This window comes from Vicugna pacos, chromosome 12, assembly GCF_048564905.1.
Source record: "Vicugna pacos chromosome 12, VicPac4, whole genome shotgun sequence".
Classification (NCBI taxonomy): Eukaryota; Metazoa; Chordata; class Mammalia; order Artiodactyla; family Camelidae; genus Vicugna; species Vicugna pacos.
Window position 1 is genome coordinate 58,204,335 of NC_132998.1, and position 17,336 is coordinate 58,221,670.

The 17,336-nt window shown below is 49.6% G+C and overlaps 1 protein-coding gene across 3 annotated transcripts in view; it reads left to right on the top strand.

Annotated features, from left to right (window-relative positions):
* GTPBP1 (GTP binding protein 1) overlaps window positions 1-17,161 on the top strand; it is a 24,868-nt gene extending 7,707 nt beyond the window's left edge. For 2 of the 3 annotated variants that reach the window (XM_072973542.1, XM_072973541.1), the window contains 10 exons: window positions 4,454-4,634; window positions 5,218-5,566; window positions 8,402-8,525; window positions 9,371-9,485; window positions 10,934-11,078; window positions 11,194-11,376; window positions 12,160-12,295; window positions 12,926-13,104; window positions 14,422-14,622; window positions 15,547-16,985. In XM_072973542.1, the coding sequence (XP_072829643.1) occupies window positions 4,486-4,634; window positions 5,218-5,566; window positions 8,402-8,525; window positions 9,371-9,485; window positions 10,934-11,078; window positions 11,194-11,376; window positions 12,160-12,295; window positions 12,926-13,104; window positions 14,422-14,622; window positions 15,547-15,639 (1,674 nt within the window). In that variant the 5' untranslated portion in view covers window positions 4,454-4,485 and the 3' untranslated portion in view covers window positions 15,640-16,985. Of the gene's footprint in view, window positions 1-4,453; window positions 4,635-5,217; window positions 5,567-8,401; window positions 8,526-9,370; window positions 9,486-10,933; window positions 11,079-11,193; window positions 11,377-12,159; window positions 12,296-12,925; window positions 13,105-14,421; window positions 14,623-15,546 lie in introns of all 3 variants that reach the window. The other variant, XM_072973539.1, reaches the window with a different exon arrangement.
* Window positions 17,162-17,336: the final 175 nt, after the last annotated feature.

The window sequence follows — 17,336 nt, forward strand, 5'->3', positions numbered from 1 at the left end:
ACCAAGATTCTTAAAGCCCCCTCTTTCCCCCTGTTCTTTAATGTGGACTCTTAGTGAATTTTACTATACCTTGATGACTCACAGCTAATTAACCCTCCCATGGCAAAGCTTAAAAAGATGTCAAACATTCATTAACACATATCTTACCCACCCAAACATTATCTTTGCATCTAGCAATTGGATGCTATTAGATTCATAGTGAGTCCTTTCCTGCTGGAATTCTTAAGAGGTAGAAAGGGATCATAACTAGTTAAACAAGTTGAACATCAAACAGAGGACAAACCAGATGCAAGTCCCCCGGAGTCAGCTTCATCACTGGCTTCTGTGTGTGCTTGGTACTTCATGTCTGTTTATCGCTTCCTTCATCTGTGAAATGGGGCTAATGACATCCCCCCAACCTCAGAGAAATTTTGTATAGATAAATTAGAGTTTAAAAACTTCTAAGCAGGGCAAAGGAATGTGTTCTTTGAGAATACATTCTTAAATTAAGGTTGGTATTTTAAAAGGAGGCAATGTGACCTAGTAGTTACTTCAGGGTCTGGAACCTGGCAGGTCTGAGTTTGCCTACTGGCTCTTTACCTTGTCTTAAAATGGGGATAAAAATAGAATCTAGTCTCTGGTGTCATGGTTAAGATTCACACTGGACATATAGTAACCACTATATAAATGTTAGTATTAGTAGTTGCAGTAGTAATTTTTAAGAGTTCCAGGTTTTAGTTGACTTACTCTGAGATTTCTTTCAAAAAGAACCTTGTTCATTCTGCAAATAGTAAATCATGACTTTCTAAGAACCAGGTAATGTAGTAAAAGTTCAGGGAACATGGGAGAAGTGTTGTCTTTGTCGGAGGGTCAGAAAAGTCTTGAAAGCATTTCTGGGAGGAGGTGCCCCTTGAGTGAATTCTAAAGGATGAGTAGAAATTTTCCAGGTAAATGGAGGCAGCAGTGAGTGAGTAGAGAAAGCCACATGCACAAAGGCATGGAGACGTTAGTATGCCACCTGTGGCATATTCGGTGGACCAGAATTGATTCAGTAAAGTGAGGGTGTAGAGTATGAGGTTGAGAGTATTAGGAGGAGATACTGGACAGGTAGTCAGTGCCCAGCTCTGAGGGTCTTTGGATGCCATACCAGAGTGTTTAGAATTTTATCCTAAGTTTGGGGAGACTTTGCATCACCTTGAGCAGGAGAGTGCAGATAGAAAAGGCAAGTCATGGGCAGGACTCAAATCTGGTCCAGTTCCTGCATGGCTGAATATGCAACCTTTAGTAATTGGACCTCTACAGCTTTTCTTCTTGGCCTTTGTTTCCACTCCTACAGAGTGAGGAGTACAAAGCATGCTGGAGAAGAGTGAGCATTTTCTGGAAGCACTGGATGGATAAGGTCACACCAGTGATTGCCCCCTAGTGTGGGACAAGACCTGAAAGCATTGCTTTTCATTGTACTGGAAGCAAGAAAGGTTGGGTAGAATTTGGGGGTCTCGCAGGAATGGCAGGACTATCAAGTCTTCTCTTAGGAACACTTCCAACAAGTCCTTCTCTAACCCAGATTTCCAGAGCTCAGTTGGCCATGCATTTAGAAACTCCTCAACCCAACTGCTCTCCCTTTGTTGATCTGTTTTGCATTTTACAAACATTCGAGGACTTAGTATAGGAAAGGCACCCCCGTGGAGCATCCAGGAATGTTTGAGATATGATCCTTGTCCTCAGGAGGCTTATGTATAGTGAGAGAAGACATGCATCCAAAACTATCCATGGTAAATTGTGTAAGGGAGCAGAATGGGTAGGGTTTGGACAAGTGGGGATACGCTGATTGGCTTTCTAGGATAGGAAATGCATGAACAAAGGTTTAGAGTTGGAAAAGTGCAGAGAACATGGGAGGATGGTAACTGGGCCACCTGCACTGGAACAAAACTTAAAAGGAGAAAATAGGTGCATGGGGTGGGATAAATGGGGGAAGCCTCTAAGGAATTGGAACTGAATGCTGCTGGTCCTGGGGAGCCCTTCCAAGGCTTTGACTCAGAAGTGACAGCATCAGAGCTGTGCTTTATTAGGAACTTGAGCTAGTGTGTCTATGCAGGATGGGTTGGAAGGATTGCTAAGACCAGTTAGGGATCTCTTGTGGTGATTCAGGTAGAATAAGGATCTGAAACAGACTAGTGGCATTGGGTTGGCAAAAAGAGAACAGCAGGGACAAGGAAGGGGGCAAGATATAAAGCTAGAGTCAGTAGGACTGGAGTGATGAATGTTAATAAGCTTGGATGACTGGAAGGACAGTGTTGTCATCAGAAATATGGAAGGCAAGAGGAGGAACTCGTCTGGCGTTAAGAGGAACCCTTGCCAGAGGAAAAGACTATACGTTTGGAATCACAAGACCCAAGCTCACATGGCCCCTCTACTCCCTACCAGCTCCAAGACCTCTCTGGGTTGTTTATCCTACTATTAAATGGGAACAGTAATGCCTGACTCATGGAGTTGCATTGAGGACTAACATGCTTTATTAAGTTTTTGTGCTGTTGTTAAAAAACGGAGTGGAATGGTTGAGTTTGGACATGACGCTTCTAGAATTGTCATTTAGGCAGTTGGAAATTCAGCCTGGAGCTCTGGGAAGAGGACTAGTTATGAATGTTTTTGTAGTTTTCAAAATGACTGTTGAAGCCATAGAATGAGATGGCCAAGGGGAATGTTTTGAGGCTAGAGAAGAGGGCCACTAACTGACTACTGAAAAAGACTGGCATCTGGGGACAGGAGCAGGAAGAGCCAGCAGAGGAGACAGAATAAAGAACAAGAGAGTGGGGGCATGAATCAGGAGAGTTCGGGTCATAGGCAAGCAGTGTGGAAGGGAAGTGCTTCAGGAAACAAAGAGGGGGAACTATATTCAATATATTGTCGTAACCTATAATGAAAAAGAATATGAAAACGAATATATGTATGTATATGTATGACTGAACTATTATGCTGTACACCAGAAATTGACACAACATTGTAAACTGACTATACTTCAATAAAAAAAGAAAGAAACAAACAAAGGGAGGAAGGCCAGCAGTGTCCACTGCTGCAGGAGTCAAGGAAGGGGCATTGGATGAATGGGTAGAAGGCTGTCGATGACTTGAAAACCAGTTTTTTCCAGAGATCAGCGAGTAGGTAGTGAGGAAATATAGTCAACAAGTGTCCATTACTCTGGAGACGCTTGGAGAAGATGGTAGCTCAGTAGATAAGCAGAGCCAAAGGAGGAGGGGTTGGGTCTTCTTTTTGTAGTTTAGAAATGACTTGAGCTTGTTTGTAAGGGGAGAAGTGGATGGGGGTGAGAGAAGGTGCTGCAGGGTCTTTCTAGGCAGGAAAAGAGAAGAGGTTGGGCACATGTGGGGCGGGGGGATGAGCCCAGAGAAGGAGCAGGGGTGCTCTTGGAGACAGGCTGGAGGAGAAGCTGAGGGAGTTACTGTGGGAATAAATATGATATGAGGCTGAAAGCACCCGACTGGGATTGTCATACCGTAGGCACTCAATACATTATTGGTTGATTGATCAGTCCTTCCCCATCCTAAGCTCAGACTTGCTGGACATTTCACCTGAGCCACTTCAGTTAAAAATCTATCCCTAAAATCATTCTTAAATTCTCTCCCCATTTTCCTTTGTCTCCTGTCCTCATTATCTCTTGCCTGGACTATTAGAATTACTTCCTACCTGGGCTCCCTGTTTCTGGTCTCTTGCTTGCCAGTGCACATGTTATACTGCTGCTCAAGAGGTCTTTCTGTCCTACAGCGATCTGATCATGTTACTCCCCTGTGTAACCCCCAAGGCTTCTGACTGTCTGACATATATGTGTTTTGCTGCTGTGTGATGTCTGTCTGCTTAACCGTTTCCACCTCTCATGTGGTCTCCTGCCACCCGACATCCTGCTTCCCAACACACTGTGCTGCTAACTGGTCCCTGTATGTGGCATGATCTGCCGTGTTCCATGCTTTGTTCCACTGCCTGCCTAGGATGTCTTTCCTTCTTTCCCTGCAGGCCCTTTTTTCATGCTTGGAAGCCCAGCTTGGAGTCAGCACCCTGCAAAGCTGTCCTCAGCTTCCCTAGGCAATGCTAGTTGCTCATGCTTTACATTCTCTTTGTACAGTTCTATCGTACAGCACTCAAGTTGTATTGCAGTTAATTAATTTCCTGTCTTTCCTGCTGGGCTGTAAGCCTGCTGAGGGCACGTGTATTCCCCATACCCAGCATGAGGCTTGGCATAAAACCTAGGAGGGTCTCAGTGATTACTGTTGAATGAATTAATGAATGCCCTGCTTAATGGGGAAGCCCTTGGTCCTATTATTTCTTAACTCTACATGTGCCCACATTTTTGAAATATCAGGTAGAGAGAGCCATGTTCTTCTCCAGTGTCCAGGGTGGGGCCTTGGTTAGGAGTGGTTGACTGGCTGGCTTGTTGGCAGGCTGACGTCTGGGCTCTTGTCACCAGATGGGACCGAGTACGGGCTGAGTGAAGCTGACATGGAGGCCTCCTACGCCACAGTGAAGAGCATGGCAGAACAGATAGAGGCTGATGTCATCCTCCTGCGGGAACGTCAAGAAGCTGGGGGCCGTGTGCGCGATTACCTAGTCCGGAAACGAGTAGGAGACAATGACTTCCTGGAAGTCAGGTGAGGGGCCTTCAGAGCAGCTCAGGGGTCACCTGCAGCTTGACCTTGGGGTCTAGGGCTTTACAAAGAATGGTGATTGGGCCTTTGACACCTGGCATATGGGCTTCGCCCTTTCTCTTCCTGAAGCATGGAAGGAGTGTCCAGAGACATTGATAGCTCCATTCTCTATTTCTGTTCTTCCTCATCCCTAAATATTTCCATTTGGGAAGAGTGGGAGAGAGGCCAACCATACATCCTGTGGCCATTTGGGGGGCTGCATTTGCTTTTCGATCAGTGTGAGAAGCTAGAAACCAGGGGAATGGAGGGGAGCATTTTGTGCCTCTCTTGGCTTTAGGGCTCCTGTCTGGCAGCTTTGGGGAAGCTAGTGGAAGTTAAGGGAGAAAGCCATTGTGGTGGGAACCCAGTTCCTCCTGAATAACTTTCTACTCCCTGGATACATCTCCCAGTGTGCTCATCCATGAATAGAAGGAGCAGTGAGCTGGAGAGGCTCAGGGGTGAACCTGGCCTTATGGATCCAGCTGCTGGGGTTCACTTCACTCACCCACCAACTCTCACACAAATGTATTGGTTCATGTACATGCAGGGTAGCAGTGGTGGGCAACGTGGATGCTGGCAAAAGTACGCTTCTGGGGGTCCTGACCCATGGAGAGCTGGACAATGGCCGAGGCTTTGCCCGCCAGAAACTCTTCCGCCACAAACACGAGATTGAATCTGGTCGCACCAGCAGTGTGGGCAATGACATTCTGGGCTTTGACAGTGAAGGCAATGTAGTGAACAAGCCAGACAGCCACGGTGGCAGCCTGGAGTGGACAAAGATCTGTGAGAAATCCACTAAGGTGATTACCTTCATCGACTTGGCTGGCCATGAGAAGTACCTGAAGACCACTGTGTTTGGCATGACGGGCCATTTACCTGACTTCTGCATGCTCATGGTAAGGGAGGTGATGCTGAGGGGGAGGGGAGACCTCAGCGGGGCTCTTAGGGTGTGGTTATGTGAAGTGTTTGAAATTATTTTGAGACGAGGCCTTTTAGTTTAGGGTTTTGACTTTGGGTAAGGACTACAGGTTTTGCAGCTGTGCCCAGTCTTCTGAGCTCTGCAGTCTTCTCAAGGGGTGTATGTCAGTCTTTCTCCTCGGCTAGGCCAGGAAGAGATCCTCGTAGCAGATACCAAGGTGCCATCTGCAGATCTCTCTTATTGTTTGGAGAGGCACAGAGGAGGGTTTCTCCTGCGGTGTCCCTATTACCTTCAGGAGGGTTTTCTCCTGGGGTTGGGCTGCTTTGTGATGATACCAGGAGCACCCTTAAAGATGGGGAGGCCTGGGGAAGAAATGGAGGAGAGCACAGACAGCGATTGGAGAGGCCTGAGAAGTGGCCTCTTCTGAAGCCTGGAACGAGTGTCACCCAGACCTACAGGTACTTGTTGAGAGACTTCTGCATGCCTAGCACTGTGTGGGGCCTGAACAGGAGAGCAGTGAACAGGCCGTCCAGAGCTCACGTAGAGCTTACAGTCTAATGGGGATAGAGTTTTCAGCAGCTCATCACGTAGGTAAACTGAAAAGGAAAGGGAGCAGGGGCTTCTGTGCTGGCTCATGTTGTGAAGCATGCATTGGGTCCCTCTGCTGTCTTCCTCCCTGGCCAGAGAGTTGGAGTCTGTGAGGCCCACAGCCTTGGTCAGGACTTCACAGCTTTCACACAGAGCACAGGCGAGCAAGTTTTCCTGTGGCAGATCCTTCTCAAAGCCCTTCCCCCGTTTCCCAGTTCCTCCAGCTGCCCGTATTAATAAGCATAGTAAATATAAGCATCTGTTCAGAGCAAACTTGATCAAGTTGCCCCACAAACACAGGTTCTCAGGCAAATTCTCCCCAAACTGGAGACTAAAGAGAGGCAGAGCATATGTATGAACACTCTTGTCGGCTCTCTGCCCACAGTTCTTGGGATCTCAATGTGATTTCATCTCCCATATCTTTGAGCTTTGCATGGGGCCCTTACCAACCTTGACTGGCTAAGGAAAACTTTATAGGAAGGAGTTTCAGTGGAAGAGCTATAGGGTGTATTTGGGGCAGTTGTTGGGTTGATACTAAAAAGGATATAGAAGTCAGTTTAAAATGAGCATTCTTCTAACTGGGCTGCAGTGATCAAGGCCAATTAATGGAAATATCTTCACCCAGATAAAATGTGATATATTATCTGACTGTTAGACTATGAGCTAAATATTAAAAATGTCTGTAGAAAACAATGAAATATTTCATAATTGTTCCTTGGCAGTCAATTTCCAGGAAAAAAATAAAAACTCTTGAAAATATGTAGACCACAGCGAGAGAGAGCATTCTCTTCTCCCACTTGGGAAGAACAAAAACAAGCCTGGATTGGTTAGGGAAGGTGGTTGGAGGGAATGGGAAAAATTAGGAGGAAGTTAGTGGAGGTACCTTGGTGTCGGTCAAAGGAAACATGCGAAGGACATCTGTGTCAGCAGAGTAGTGGCTCACCTGTGAACTGTGATGATCAAAGGAAAGCATCACTTAAACAGTCTGGAATGTATAAAGCCCTATATATATATATAATATATGGTAATTTTAATTTTAATTTTATTTTATTTAGTAAGTAATACATTCAAATGGTACAAAAATAAAAAGGTACCAAAGGGCTTATAGTGAAAAGTCTCTCTTCCTCCTCTGTTTTGTTTCTTGCCAGAGGCAACCAGTACCTCCAGTTTCTTATGTATCCTCCAGAGATATTTTGCAATCATACCACCAAATGTATATATATTTTCTCTCTCCAATTTCAGACATTGAGAAATGTTGAAAGAGTAGTCCAGTGAATACCATAAATCCTCCGCTTAGATTGTGATGGATGCATATGTGGGTTTTTTTGGTTGGTTGGTTTTTTGGCTGAATCATTTGAAAGCAGATTATAGACATTGTGACTTTTCACCCCAAAATACTTCAGCACACAATTCCTAAAACTTAAGAACTGTCTCCTACTGTTACTACAACTAAGAAGATGAACAGTAGTTCCCTAATATTATGTAATATCTAGTCTAAAAGTGTTTACATTACCTCAGGTGTTCCCCAGATGTCTTATAGCTGCTTTTTTCAAACAGTGATCCAATCACCACTCTATATGGTAGCATGGTATGCTGTATACCACCTTGCTTTTTTCCCTTAAAAACATATCTTAGAGATTACCCCACATCAGTAGATTAGAGTTTCCTTTTTCTTTTGTATGGCACACTTTTGCATGTGCTCTGATTTACTTAATCAGCCTTTTTGATCATATGTTAAAACATTGTTATGGGAAGGAATAGTAACAGCAGTAACAGCTGCCATTGCTTGAATACCTAATTCATGCCAGTTGTGTGCTGGACCTTTGACATATGTTTTGTCATTTAAACCTCAAGTGACCCTCTAAAGTGGATATTGTTATCCCCCCATTTTATAGATGCAGAAACTCAGCCAGGGTTGTTAAACTGAAATCCATTATGAGGACTCTAGATAGTTGTTTTCTCAGACTGAATTTGTTATTGTTTCCAAGTCTCAGATTTTGATAGCCCACATCATTAAATTGGAGGCTAAACTAGTCTGTGCCCAGCCCAGCTTTCATCTACAGCCATTTTTTTCCTGGCCTAAGGCTTGTGCCTCCTGTGTCCTGTTCTAATGGTGGCCTCAGAGATAGGAATTCTTTTACTTCAGCCTTCTTTGAGCCCCTGTGCCCACTCAGCAGCAATCTCTGTCTCCCTTGTCCTGATGGCTCTTTCTGTGTTGGGGCAGGTGGGCAGCAATGCTGGCATTGTGGGGATGACCAAGGAGCACCTGGGCTTGGCATTGGCACTCAATGTGCCTGTCTTTGTGGTGGTCACCAAGATTGACATGTGTCCTGCCAACATCCTGCAAGGTAAGTGAAGCAACAGCCAGCAGCAGTCTCTCTGTTTGGGGCAGTCACCCACTGTGGTTCCTTGTTGATCTGCTGCCAGGGCTGCAGCCCAGGGTCTTCTGCTTCCTTGTATTGTGCTTAGACCTTGGCCTCAATAACCGTTGACCTAGAATCTTCTGTTTCCTCCCTGTTTGGCTCTTGGTCTGAGCATGGCCTAGAATTATCTTCTACTCTTTGTTCCTTCTGGTTCCAAATGCAGGATCCTTGAGATTCCTAATCTGGCACCTCTTTTCAGGTGATTCTAGGCAGGAGGGTGGGTTTTAACATCTAAGCTGGACAGATATGGTGACATTTGGGCAGAGAGTCTGACTACCTTTTACCACCAAAGGCTTCACAATAGGGTTGCAGGCCTAGGCTTCCGTGTATTTCTCCCGTATCGCTGAAGATGGCAGGAAAGAAGTGGAGGTGCATCCTTTTGGAAGGCCTCGTGAGGGCTTCTGCCGGTATCTAAATGTCCTAGAGATCTTTTTGTCAGATGAACTTTTTTTCCAGGAAGCAAAGACTTCTGGGACAGCGTTGTCCTTCTCATAGGATGTGGGTCTTCTGGAGACTTTGGAGAAACCTGACAGTGTTTAGACTCATAACCTTAGCAGACAGGCCCCATCTGGACTCTCCTTCTACTCTAGCAGGCACTTACCCATCCAAAGTTTCAATCCTCTTTTTGCTTCTCCAGGCATTGTGGCATTTAACACTGTCCGTCTGTCTGTCTCCTGCTTACATCAGTAATGAGGAACCTGTCTTGCACTAGAAGCCTGGCCAGAGAGAAGGCTGTATCCTCCTAATTTTGTTCCATTTCACCCTTTAAGAAACTCTGAAGCTGTTACAGCGCCTGTTGAAGTCACCGGGCTGCCGGAAGATCCCTGTGTTGGTGCAGAGCAAGGATGATGTAATTGTAACGGCCTCCAACTTCAGCTCTGAGAGGTAATGGGTAGGGAGCGCTCACTTCTGGGCAGGCATAAAGATTGGTTGAAATCGAAGATTCTGCTTTCAGGAGTGTTGCTATGGGGCTGTATCAGGTAACTCAGATTCTGAGGTTCTGGCCTCCCTGAGGTTGGAATCCTAGCTGAGACTTCAGTGTCCTTATCTGTGAAATTGGAATATTACCTTCTCCATAAGGCTCTCATAAATGTTGGAAATGATGTATGTAAAGCATTTAGTACTGTGCCTAGCTGCTGTATGATAGATACACAACTATATTTATAACTGTTTTTTTTATACTGTTATTTCTCAAAAATACTCTAATCGTGGGTCAGTTTGAGCATTTACTTATCAGTGTATCCTTTGATTCCATAAATATTTATTGGATGTTTGTCCTGTGCTGGGCTTTTCATCTAGGCGTTGAGGAGTCAGAGTTGCCTTGGGCATAATCCTTGTCCTCAAGGTGGTCGGCTCCTTGGTCAGAGATAACTTCCTGATAATAGTGAATTTTGTTAACTCTGCTCCTTCTCCCAGGGTCTTGGGGCTGCTTAGTACAGGACCCAGAGCAGCCTGACTGTGGCTCTGCCCTGATGCTGTCTTCAGTACCACCAGTTGGCCAGCAGGAGGGGGTCCATTTCAGCGGGCCACAATTCATTCATTTTGTTGAGGGCCTTGCAGTCCCTATTCTAGGAGCTATGGGGCATGTATAATTCCTGATTCTGAGGAGTTTGATTAACCATGGATAGGAAATATAGAGGCCATGAGTAGGAAGTAAAGATAACTCTGACAGAAGATCAGATATAGTCATGTGTAACAGAGACACAAAAAGTTCTCCAAAAGTTCAGAGGGAGTCAAGGGTGCTCATCTGGGAAGGGTTCCCTGGAAGAGGTGGCATCTGATTGGAGATGGACTCTGAAGGATGAGAGGATTTGGTAGTTGTAAAAGAGGGAAGGAATTCAGGCAGAAGGATCAGAGTGAACAAGTACATGGGAACAAAAAAGTCCCAAGCTTTAGGAGAAGGGAAGATTCTCTGGTCTGGCTGGAATATAGGAATTTGAGAGAAATAAACTGGCAGAGATATTGGGAGGAGGGAGTCTGGCTGTCATCTCTGCAGTGGAAAGTCAGTTAAGGATTTAAGCATGTGTGTGCTTTAGGAAGAAGAGGCAGTCATGAGCCCCCCCCCCCAACAGGGCAGTGGTGGTGAGGCAGGTGGGGACAGATTTCAGAGACAAAACTGAGTAAGACAAGAAGACCTCAGAGCAGGTCTGGACAGGAGATCGTGGGCCGGGCAGAAGGTGGAGCCCTGGGAGCCGATGAGAGGGTGGTGGGACCCTTAGCAGCAACAGCTGTTTCAGGAGCCCTCCTGCTGCTCCCACCCTATCAGGCAGGAGCTGGCCACCTGAGCTCCTTTCGTCTTTTCTCTCCACTCTCCCCTCACCCACCTCCTTTAGGATGTGCCCAATATTCCAGATCTCCAACGTTACAGGCGAAAACCTAGATCTGCTGAAGATGTTCCTCAACCTCCTGTCCCCTCGCACCAGTTACCGGGAGGAAGAACCTGCTGAATTTCAGATTGACGACACCTACTCTGTCCCAGTGAGTGGGTTCTGGTGAACTGAACAGGGTGGGAGGCTGAGTGGTGCTTCCTGCAGGACTGTTGGGGTGAGTCTGTGTTTGGGATGGACTTACTGGGCCAGGGTCTTCTCTGTAGGGTGTAGGAACAGTGGTGTCGGGGACAACACTGAGGGGCCTGATCAAGCTGAATGACACACTGCTGCTGGGCCCAGATCCCCTGGGTAACTTCCTGTCCATTGCTGTCAAATCGATCCATCGCAAGCGCATGCCTGTCAAGGAGGTTCGAGGGGGCCAGACGGCCTCTTTCGCACTGAAGAAGGTGGGTATTGATAATACCAAAAACTCCCCTCGGGCTCCGTGTTATGCTAGGCCCTGGGCCATCTCTAGTCCTCACGGCTGCTCTGCAAGACAGGAATTACTGGCCTCACTTTTACAGATGAGGAAACTGAGGCTCAGAGAGCCTGAGTGACTTGCCCAGTAAGTGCAGAGCTGGGACTTGAACCCGGACCTACCTGCCTCCTAAACTCTATTCCTCCACTGAGTGCCCAACCAGGGTACCTTGAGCTCAGAGGTGAGCTCAGCTGGGAGCCTCCTGCTGTGCAGAGGCTCTTTCTACATGGGGCTGTCGGGGTCCACGCCAAATTACCATTTAGCTTTCTGTCCGCTGGGGATTGGGGTGAGTGCTAGTTCTGGGGTCACTTATCTTTCCCACCATCCCAAAGTAACCAGCAAAGTCAGATTTTCTTTATACTTTCCAACAATCATGTCATGGTGGCCCTATTCCTTCCACCTGAATGCTTGCCTGCCTTTGCCCTGTCACCACCCACTTAATTCTTACCCATCCCACAAGGCCTGGCTGAAATGCCACTTTCTACATGAAGTCTTTCCTGACCCTGGGTAGCAGTGTTGAGGTTTCCCACATGCCACTAAAGTCTGCCTTGGGCTGTCTACTCTAGAAGGCCTGTGGTCCAGTGCAGTGAGAGGGCAAGGGGAAGTTGGGGTGGTCCCGGTTTCCAGAAGGACTCCTGATCCTCCACAACCAAGGGGTGAAGCCAGAAGGCATTATTGTCCCTAAGGTCTGGGATTCCATCTTTTTTTCCAGATCAAGCGCTCATCCATCCGGAAGGGCATGGTGATGGTTTCTCCACGCTTGAATCCCCAAGCATCCTGGGAGTTTGAGGCCGAGATCCTCGTCCTCCATCACCCCACCACAATTAGCCCACGTTACCAGGCCATGGGTAGGTGTCTAAAGGCACTGCCAGCCAGAAGCTGCCTGCTCTAGGTCCTCCCACAGTGCTCCAGCAATCCAAACCCCGAAGTTTCAGCTACAGCCAAGAGTCAGGTCTCTGTCCCGTTGAGCGATGCCATCCCCTCTGTTCCACCCACGAGCTGCGGCGTTTATTCAGTCTTGCAAACACAGAGTGCTGGCTCTATACCAGGCTCTGGAGATCCACACCTGCCCTCAAAGGACCTCACACTCAGTTCTTCAGTAGACATCTACCAAGCGCTGCTGTGTGCCAGGTAGTGTTGCCAAAGTGCTGGGGACAGAGACAAGATGGGCAAGGGCCCTGCTGTCAGGAAGCCCACAGTGCAGAGGAGGCATGCATGCAAACAGAGTGCCCTGTGTTCGGAAACTCAGACTGTGGGTCCAGGGAAAAGTGGGGTCTAACTGGAGGAAAAGATGGGAGAGTATGAGGCAGGATCAAATCCAAGAGCAGGCCTCCAGCTCACTCAGCCACACTTGGCCCTGCACCGAGGTCTTCAGCCTGCCGCAGCTCCAGCATGTTTCATGCTTTTACTCACTGCCTCCCCTGCCCTGAGGCAACTGGCAGCTCAGGCCTATCCTGACCTCCTGGCTCCCTTGGCAGTGCACTGTGGGAGCATCAGGCAGACGGCCACCATTCTCAGCATGGACAAGGACTGTCTGCGCACCGGGGACAAGGCCACAGTGCACTTCCGCTTCATCAAGACCCCCGAGTACCTGCACATAGACCAGCGGCTGGTGTTCCGGGAAGGCCGCACCAAGGCTGTGGGCACCATCACCAAGGTATGGCCTGGCAGACCACCTTGCCTACCTGCAGGAAGTACGGGGGCCACTCCATTTCTAGACTGTGAGCACAGCAATCCCTTTTTGAGAAGCCCTGTGGAATTTTCCCTCACTGCCAGGGGCAGAGGCACCAGTCCCTACCTTGCGAAAGCTGAAACTGCTCTAAGGTGTGGCCTCAGTGCCATCTTCTCTGCTCCCCTGAGAGGCAATGTCCCTAGACCTCCCATCTTTCTGGGCTTTGGTGGTGATCATGGAGGAGAGAAGGTGGGGTTGAAGCATGGCAGTCCTCAGCAGGAAAGGGTGGTGGGAAAGTGTCCAGGCCTAGCCTCCGAGATGCTGGGCACAGGCTTCGATGACCTGGCTGGGGCAGTGCACTTACAGCAGTGGGTCCAGATGGAATGAGTGCTAGACAGTAGTGATGGGCTTGATTTCCCTGGGGGCTTGAGCTGTCTGTCTCCTGGAGCCAACCTTATGCTCTCTGCAGACTTCATCCATGGCCTTGAGTAGGGGCACTTGATAGAGTGGTTTAACCCCTGCTCCATACAGCCTGTCTGAGATCTTGGAATCAGCCTCAGGCTCACATTTCCTCCAGAATGGCCTTCCTTAGGCCCATCCATGGTGACCTCAGAACTGCAGCATATGTTGTGGGAACAGGGAGGGTCATATCCTTGAAGGCCCACTTGCCTTGGTCTGGCTGAGAGTTTGGCAGGAGCTGCCAGCACATGCTGTAGTGCCCTTAGGGTTGTAGCTGGGCTTCTTCCCTACTTTGTTTGAAATTGAACTTGGGCCACCAGGGAAGGCTCTGAGTCAGTCCTTCCTGGATGGTAGCTCTTAAGATTTCTGATGGCCACACTCCAAATGTTTCCTGCTCCTGAGACACTCGGTCTCTCTGGGAGGCCTGAAGTCAAAACTTGCCCCAGATTCTTGTTACAGGGGCAGCAGGAGATACAGCTTATTCTTTGGGCAGACTGGACCCCAGGCTGGGAGCTGGGCTGAGTAGGAGATGGCTGAGGTTCACAGATTGTCTGCGGGAAGAGCAGCTGGGGCGGGGAACAGGATGGTACCCTCCTGGGCTGGGCTGAGGCAGGTGAGACATCAGCTCAGGCCGTGGCAGCCCTGGTACAGTGAGTGGAAAGGAGAACATCTCTGCGTCCACCCCCTGTCATAGTCCTCTGCCACCTGCCTCACTCAGGACCAGCCAGGCCACGGAGTGAGAGGTCCTGAGACCTCTAGGGGTGGGGGATGGGGGGTGGGAGAAGCTGAGCCCATATCACTGCCTGCAGCTCCAGTCTCATCCCCACCCCTTGGCTCCTGCAGCTTCTCCAGACCACCAACAACTCCCCAATGAACTCCAAGCCCCAGCAGATTAAAATGCAATCGACGAAAAAGGGTCCCCTGAGCAAACGAGAAGAGGGGGGCCCCTCTGGAGGGCCAGCAGTAGGGGCACCCCCACCTGGAGATGAAGCTTGCTCTCTAGGGGCTGCACAGCCAGCTGCATCCAGCAGTCTTCAGTCACAGGTGGGTGTGCTGCCCAGGCCGGTCCTGGGCCCCTGACCACCTTGGGCAGGGTTGGGGTGGGAGTGCGGCTGTGTCTCTAGTCAGTGGGGGTGACTCGTAGGAGAGCCCAGCCAACCTTTGCTGGCCCGTCACATCTTCCATTTCATAGACAGGTGTTTACCGCAACTCCTGGCCTGTAAGTGCTAAGTGTGAGCTTTTTGTCTCTTAAGGCAGTGTTTTTCAAACTGAGGTGTGGCCTACATAAAGTCAACTTAATGGGTCCTGACCAACGTTTAGCTTTAATGAAATAGAGTAGAAAATGTCAGTTTCCCTGTCATAGTATTGTTTGTGAGAGTACAAGTGTGCACTGCAGCCCCGAAGGTCTGAAAGACACTGCCTTAGAGGGTCCTTCTGGGCCCCTACCCTGACATGCCACCTCCTGAGGGGTAGGTGACCTTGGGCCCTGTCAGTGTGGCTCTCGCTCAGTACCTCCTGCCAGCTCTGTCCCCCAGAAGTCATCTCCTGGTGCCTGTCACGTCAGTCCTTTCCAGAGTCTCTTCATCTGACCCCTCTTTGGAGAAGGAAGCTTCTACCTGGACCTGTCCTTTCTGCTGTCCCTCCCCATCGAGTCTTTCCTTTCACTCCTTCATTCCCTTTCTCTTTCCACCTATCAGTGGTGGCCGATGTTAGCTCCCCCGCTCTCTCTGCTTCTCCACACAGCTCCTCTTACCCTGGTATCACCTGTGACCCACTGCCGGCGACAGAGGTGGGTGGGCACTGGCTCTGCCTGGCAGAGGATCTGACATAGCAGATGACCACTCAGGCCAGGCTGGGACCACACTGCCTGCTCGCTCGTCTCCCGCCCCCACTTCCCGCTGCTCCGGCGTCTCTGCCATCCTGCTCCCTATGGGCACTGCTTCTCAAGCTCCTTCTTCTCTCTTTCAGCCCAAGCCCGGCAGTGGGGGCCGGCGACGAGGGGGCCAGCGTCACAAGGTGAAGTCCCAGGGGGCCTGCATGACTCCTGCCAGTGGCTGCTGAATGTCCCCAGCCCCCCTCCACCACCCAAGGGATCCTCGTGCTCTGGCCACTGCTCCACCAGATGGGCCAGAGCCACTCTGACCGCCACTCGCTCTCCCCTAGGCCACAGCCGGACCCTCGCCATTCCCCCGACCCCCGTTTTCCAGGGGGGCTGTAATTTATAAGCTGAGGAAGGTGGTCAGACTTGCAGAGGACTGACCATCTCCCACCCTGTTCCCTGCCTTCTTCCTCACACATTTTTTGTACATCGGGGCCCTTAGTTTTTATTCTTTTTATTATATATCTGTCTCTCTCTCTCTCTAGTGTGTGTGTGGTTGTGTGTGTGGGAGTGTGTGAGGTGCAGAAGTGCGGCCGTTCAGGGCCCCGGCAGTCTTCTTCGCCTCCTCCGTGGCTGGCCACCAGCCTCCATGAGCTAGCTGGCTACCTGTCCGTCTGTCTGTCTGTTTCTCTCTGTGAGAACCTTTCAGGGCTGTTGGGAGCTGAAGAGCACCCTCCTTCCCTGTGCTCACTCTCCTCTGCGCCTGGAGCCCCACCTTGGAGCCGGCCTCGGGGCTCCCAGGTGACATGTCTGCTGCTGCCAGAGCAGGGAGCCTTCCCTCTGAGACTTGGGGATTTTAGCAGAGTGGAGAGTGGTGGTTCCTCTTTTCTCTTTCTCCCTCTTGTTCCCCTTAAACCCCAAAAGAGATAATGCCAAAAGCTCTTAAGTTGTAACCTGTAGATGTGTGGAGGGTGTCAGTGATTGGATTGTAAGACCCTCCTTGCCCCTAACTCTGACCGTTGCCACTGACCCAAAGACAGCTGGTGGCTTTTCTTTCCCCTCGGAGACAATCCTTTGTTTGCCTGGCTGGCTGGGGCTACTCTTGCTCTGCTGATTCTGCTGAGCTGCCTCGTCCCAGGGCAGCCTCCTGCTTGAACTTCAACTCTGATTCTTGTTGGGCCTCGGGGCACTGATGACCAGGACTGGGGTCTGTCTGCTCAGGGCTGTGCTCACTAGCACCTCCTTTAGGTAGGAGTGCCAGCTGTTCCTCTGAGCCAGGTGGGGACTGGAGCCCCTCCTTCCCCACATCACCCCAGCATGGCTGCTACAGGAGTAAACAGTGAATGGCCTGAGCCCCAGATTCGGAAGCCTCAATTGAGGGAGGGCAGGTAGGAGGTGGTTAAAAAAGACTTCCAGACTATAAGCCCTCTGGAAGAATCATTGCCTGGGGTGGGGGTAGTGTTGCCCAGGCCAGAGATGGCAACATGGGCCCCAAACCAGCCTGGTCTGCGCTGTAGATTGACGCCCTCACTTTAGAGTGGGCTGACGGGCAGAGATGTGTTCTTTCTCTAGCCTCGGCAGACACCCAAATGGCTGGGTCCTTCCTCAGCCTCACCTCCCTTCCGTCCCCAACCCTTCACCATTCTTCCTGCTTCTGGACTGCTGGTCCCCTCTCCTCCCCTCCTAACTATTTCTAGTTACCAGTGACCTGTGGCCATGGACCCACCAGACCAGCACACAAAATAAAAGTTTGTTCCAAGTTGACGGTGTTGTGTTCCCTGCCCGGCCCCTCCAGGTGGAGGTGCTGCCCTGGGGAACTCTTGCTCTGCCTGCCCTAGAGCCTCCAGCTGTGGGCTGGGCCGGGAGGAGCCAGCTTCTCCTGTCAGGCAGGCATGGCTTCAAAACCCAGGCTCCTCTGCCAGCTGTAACACAGGACAAG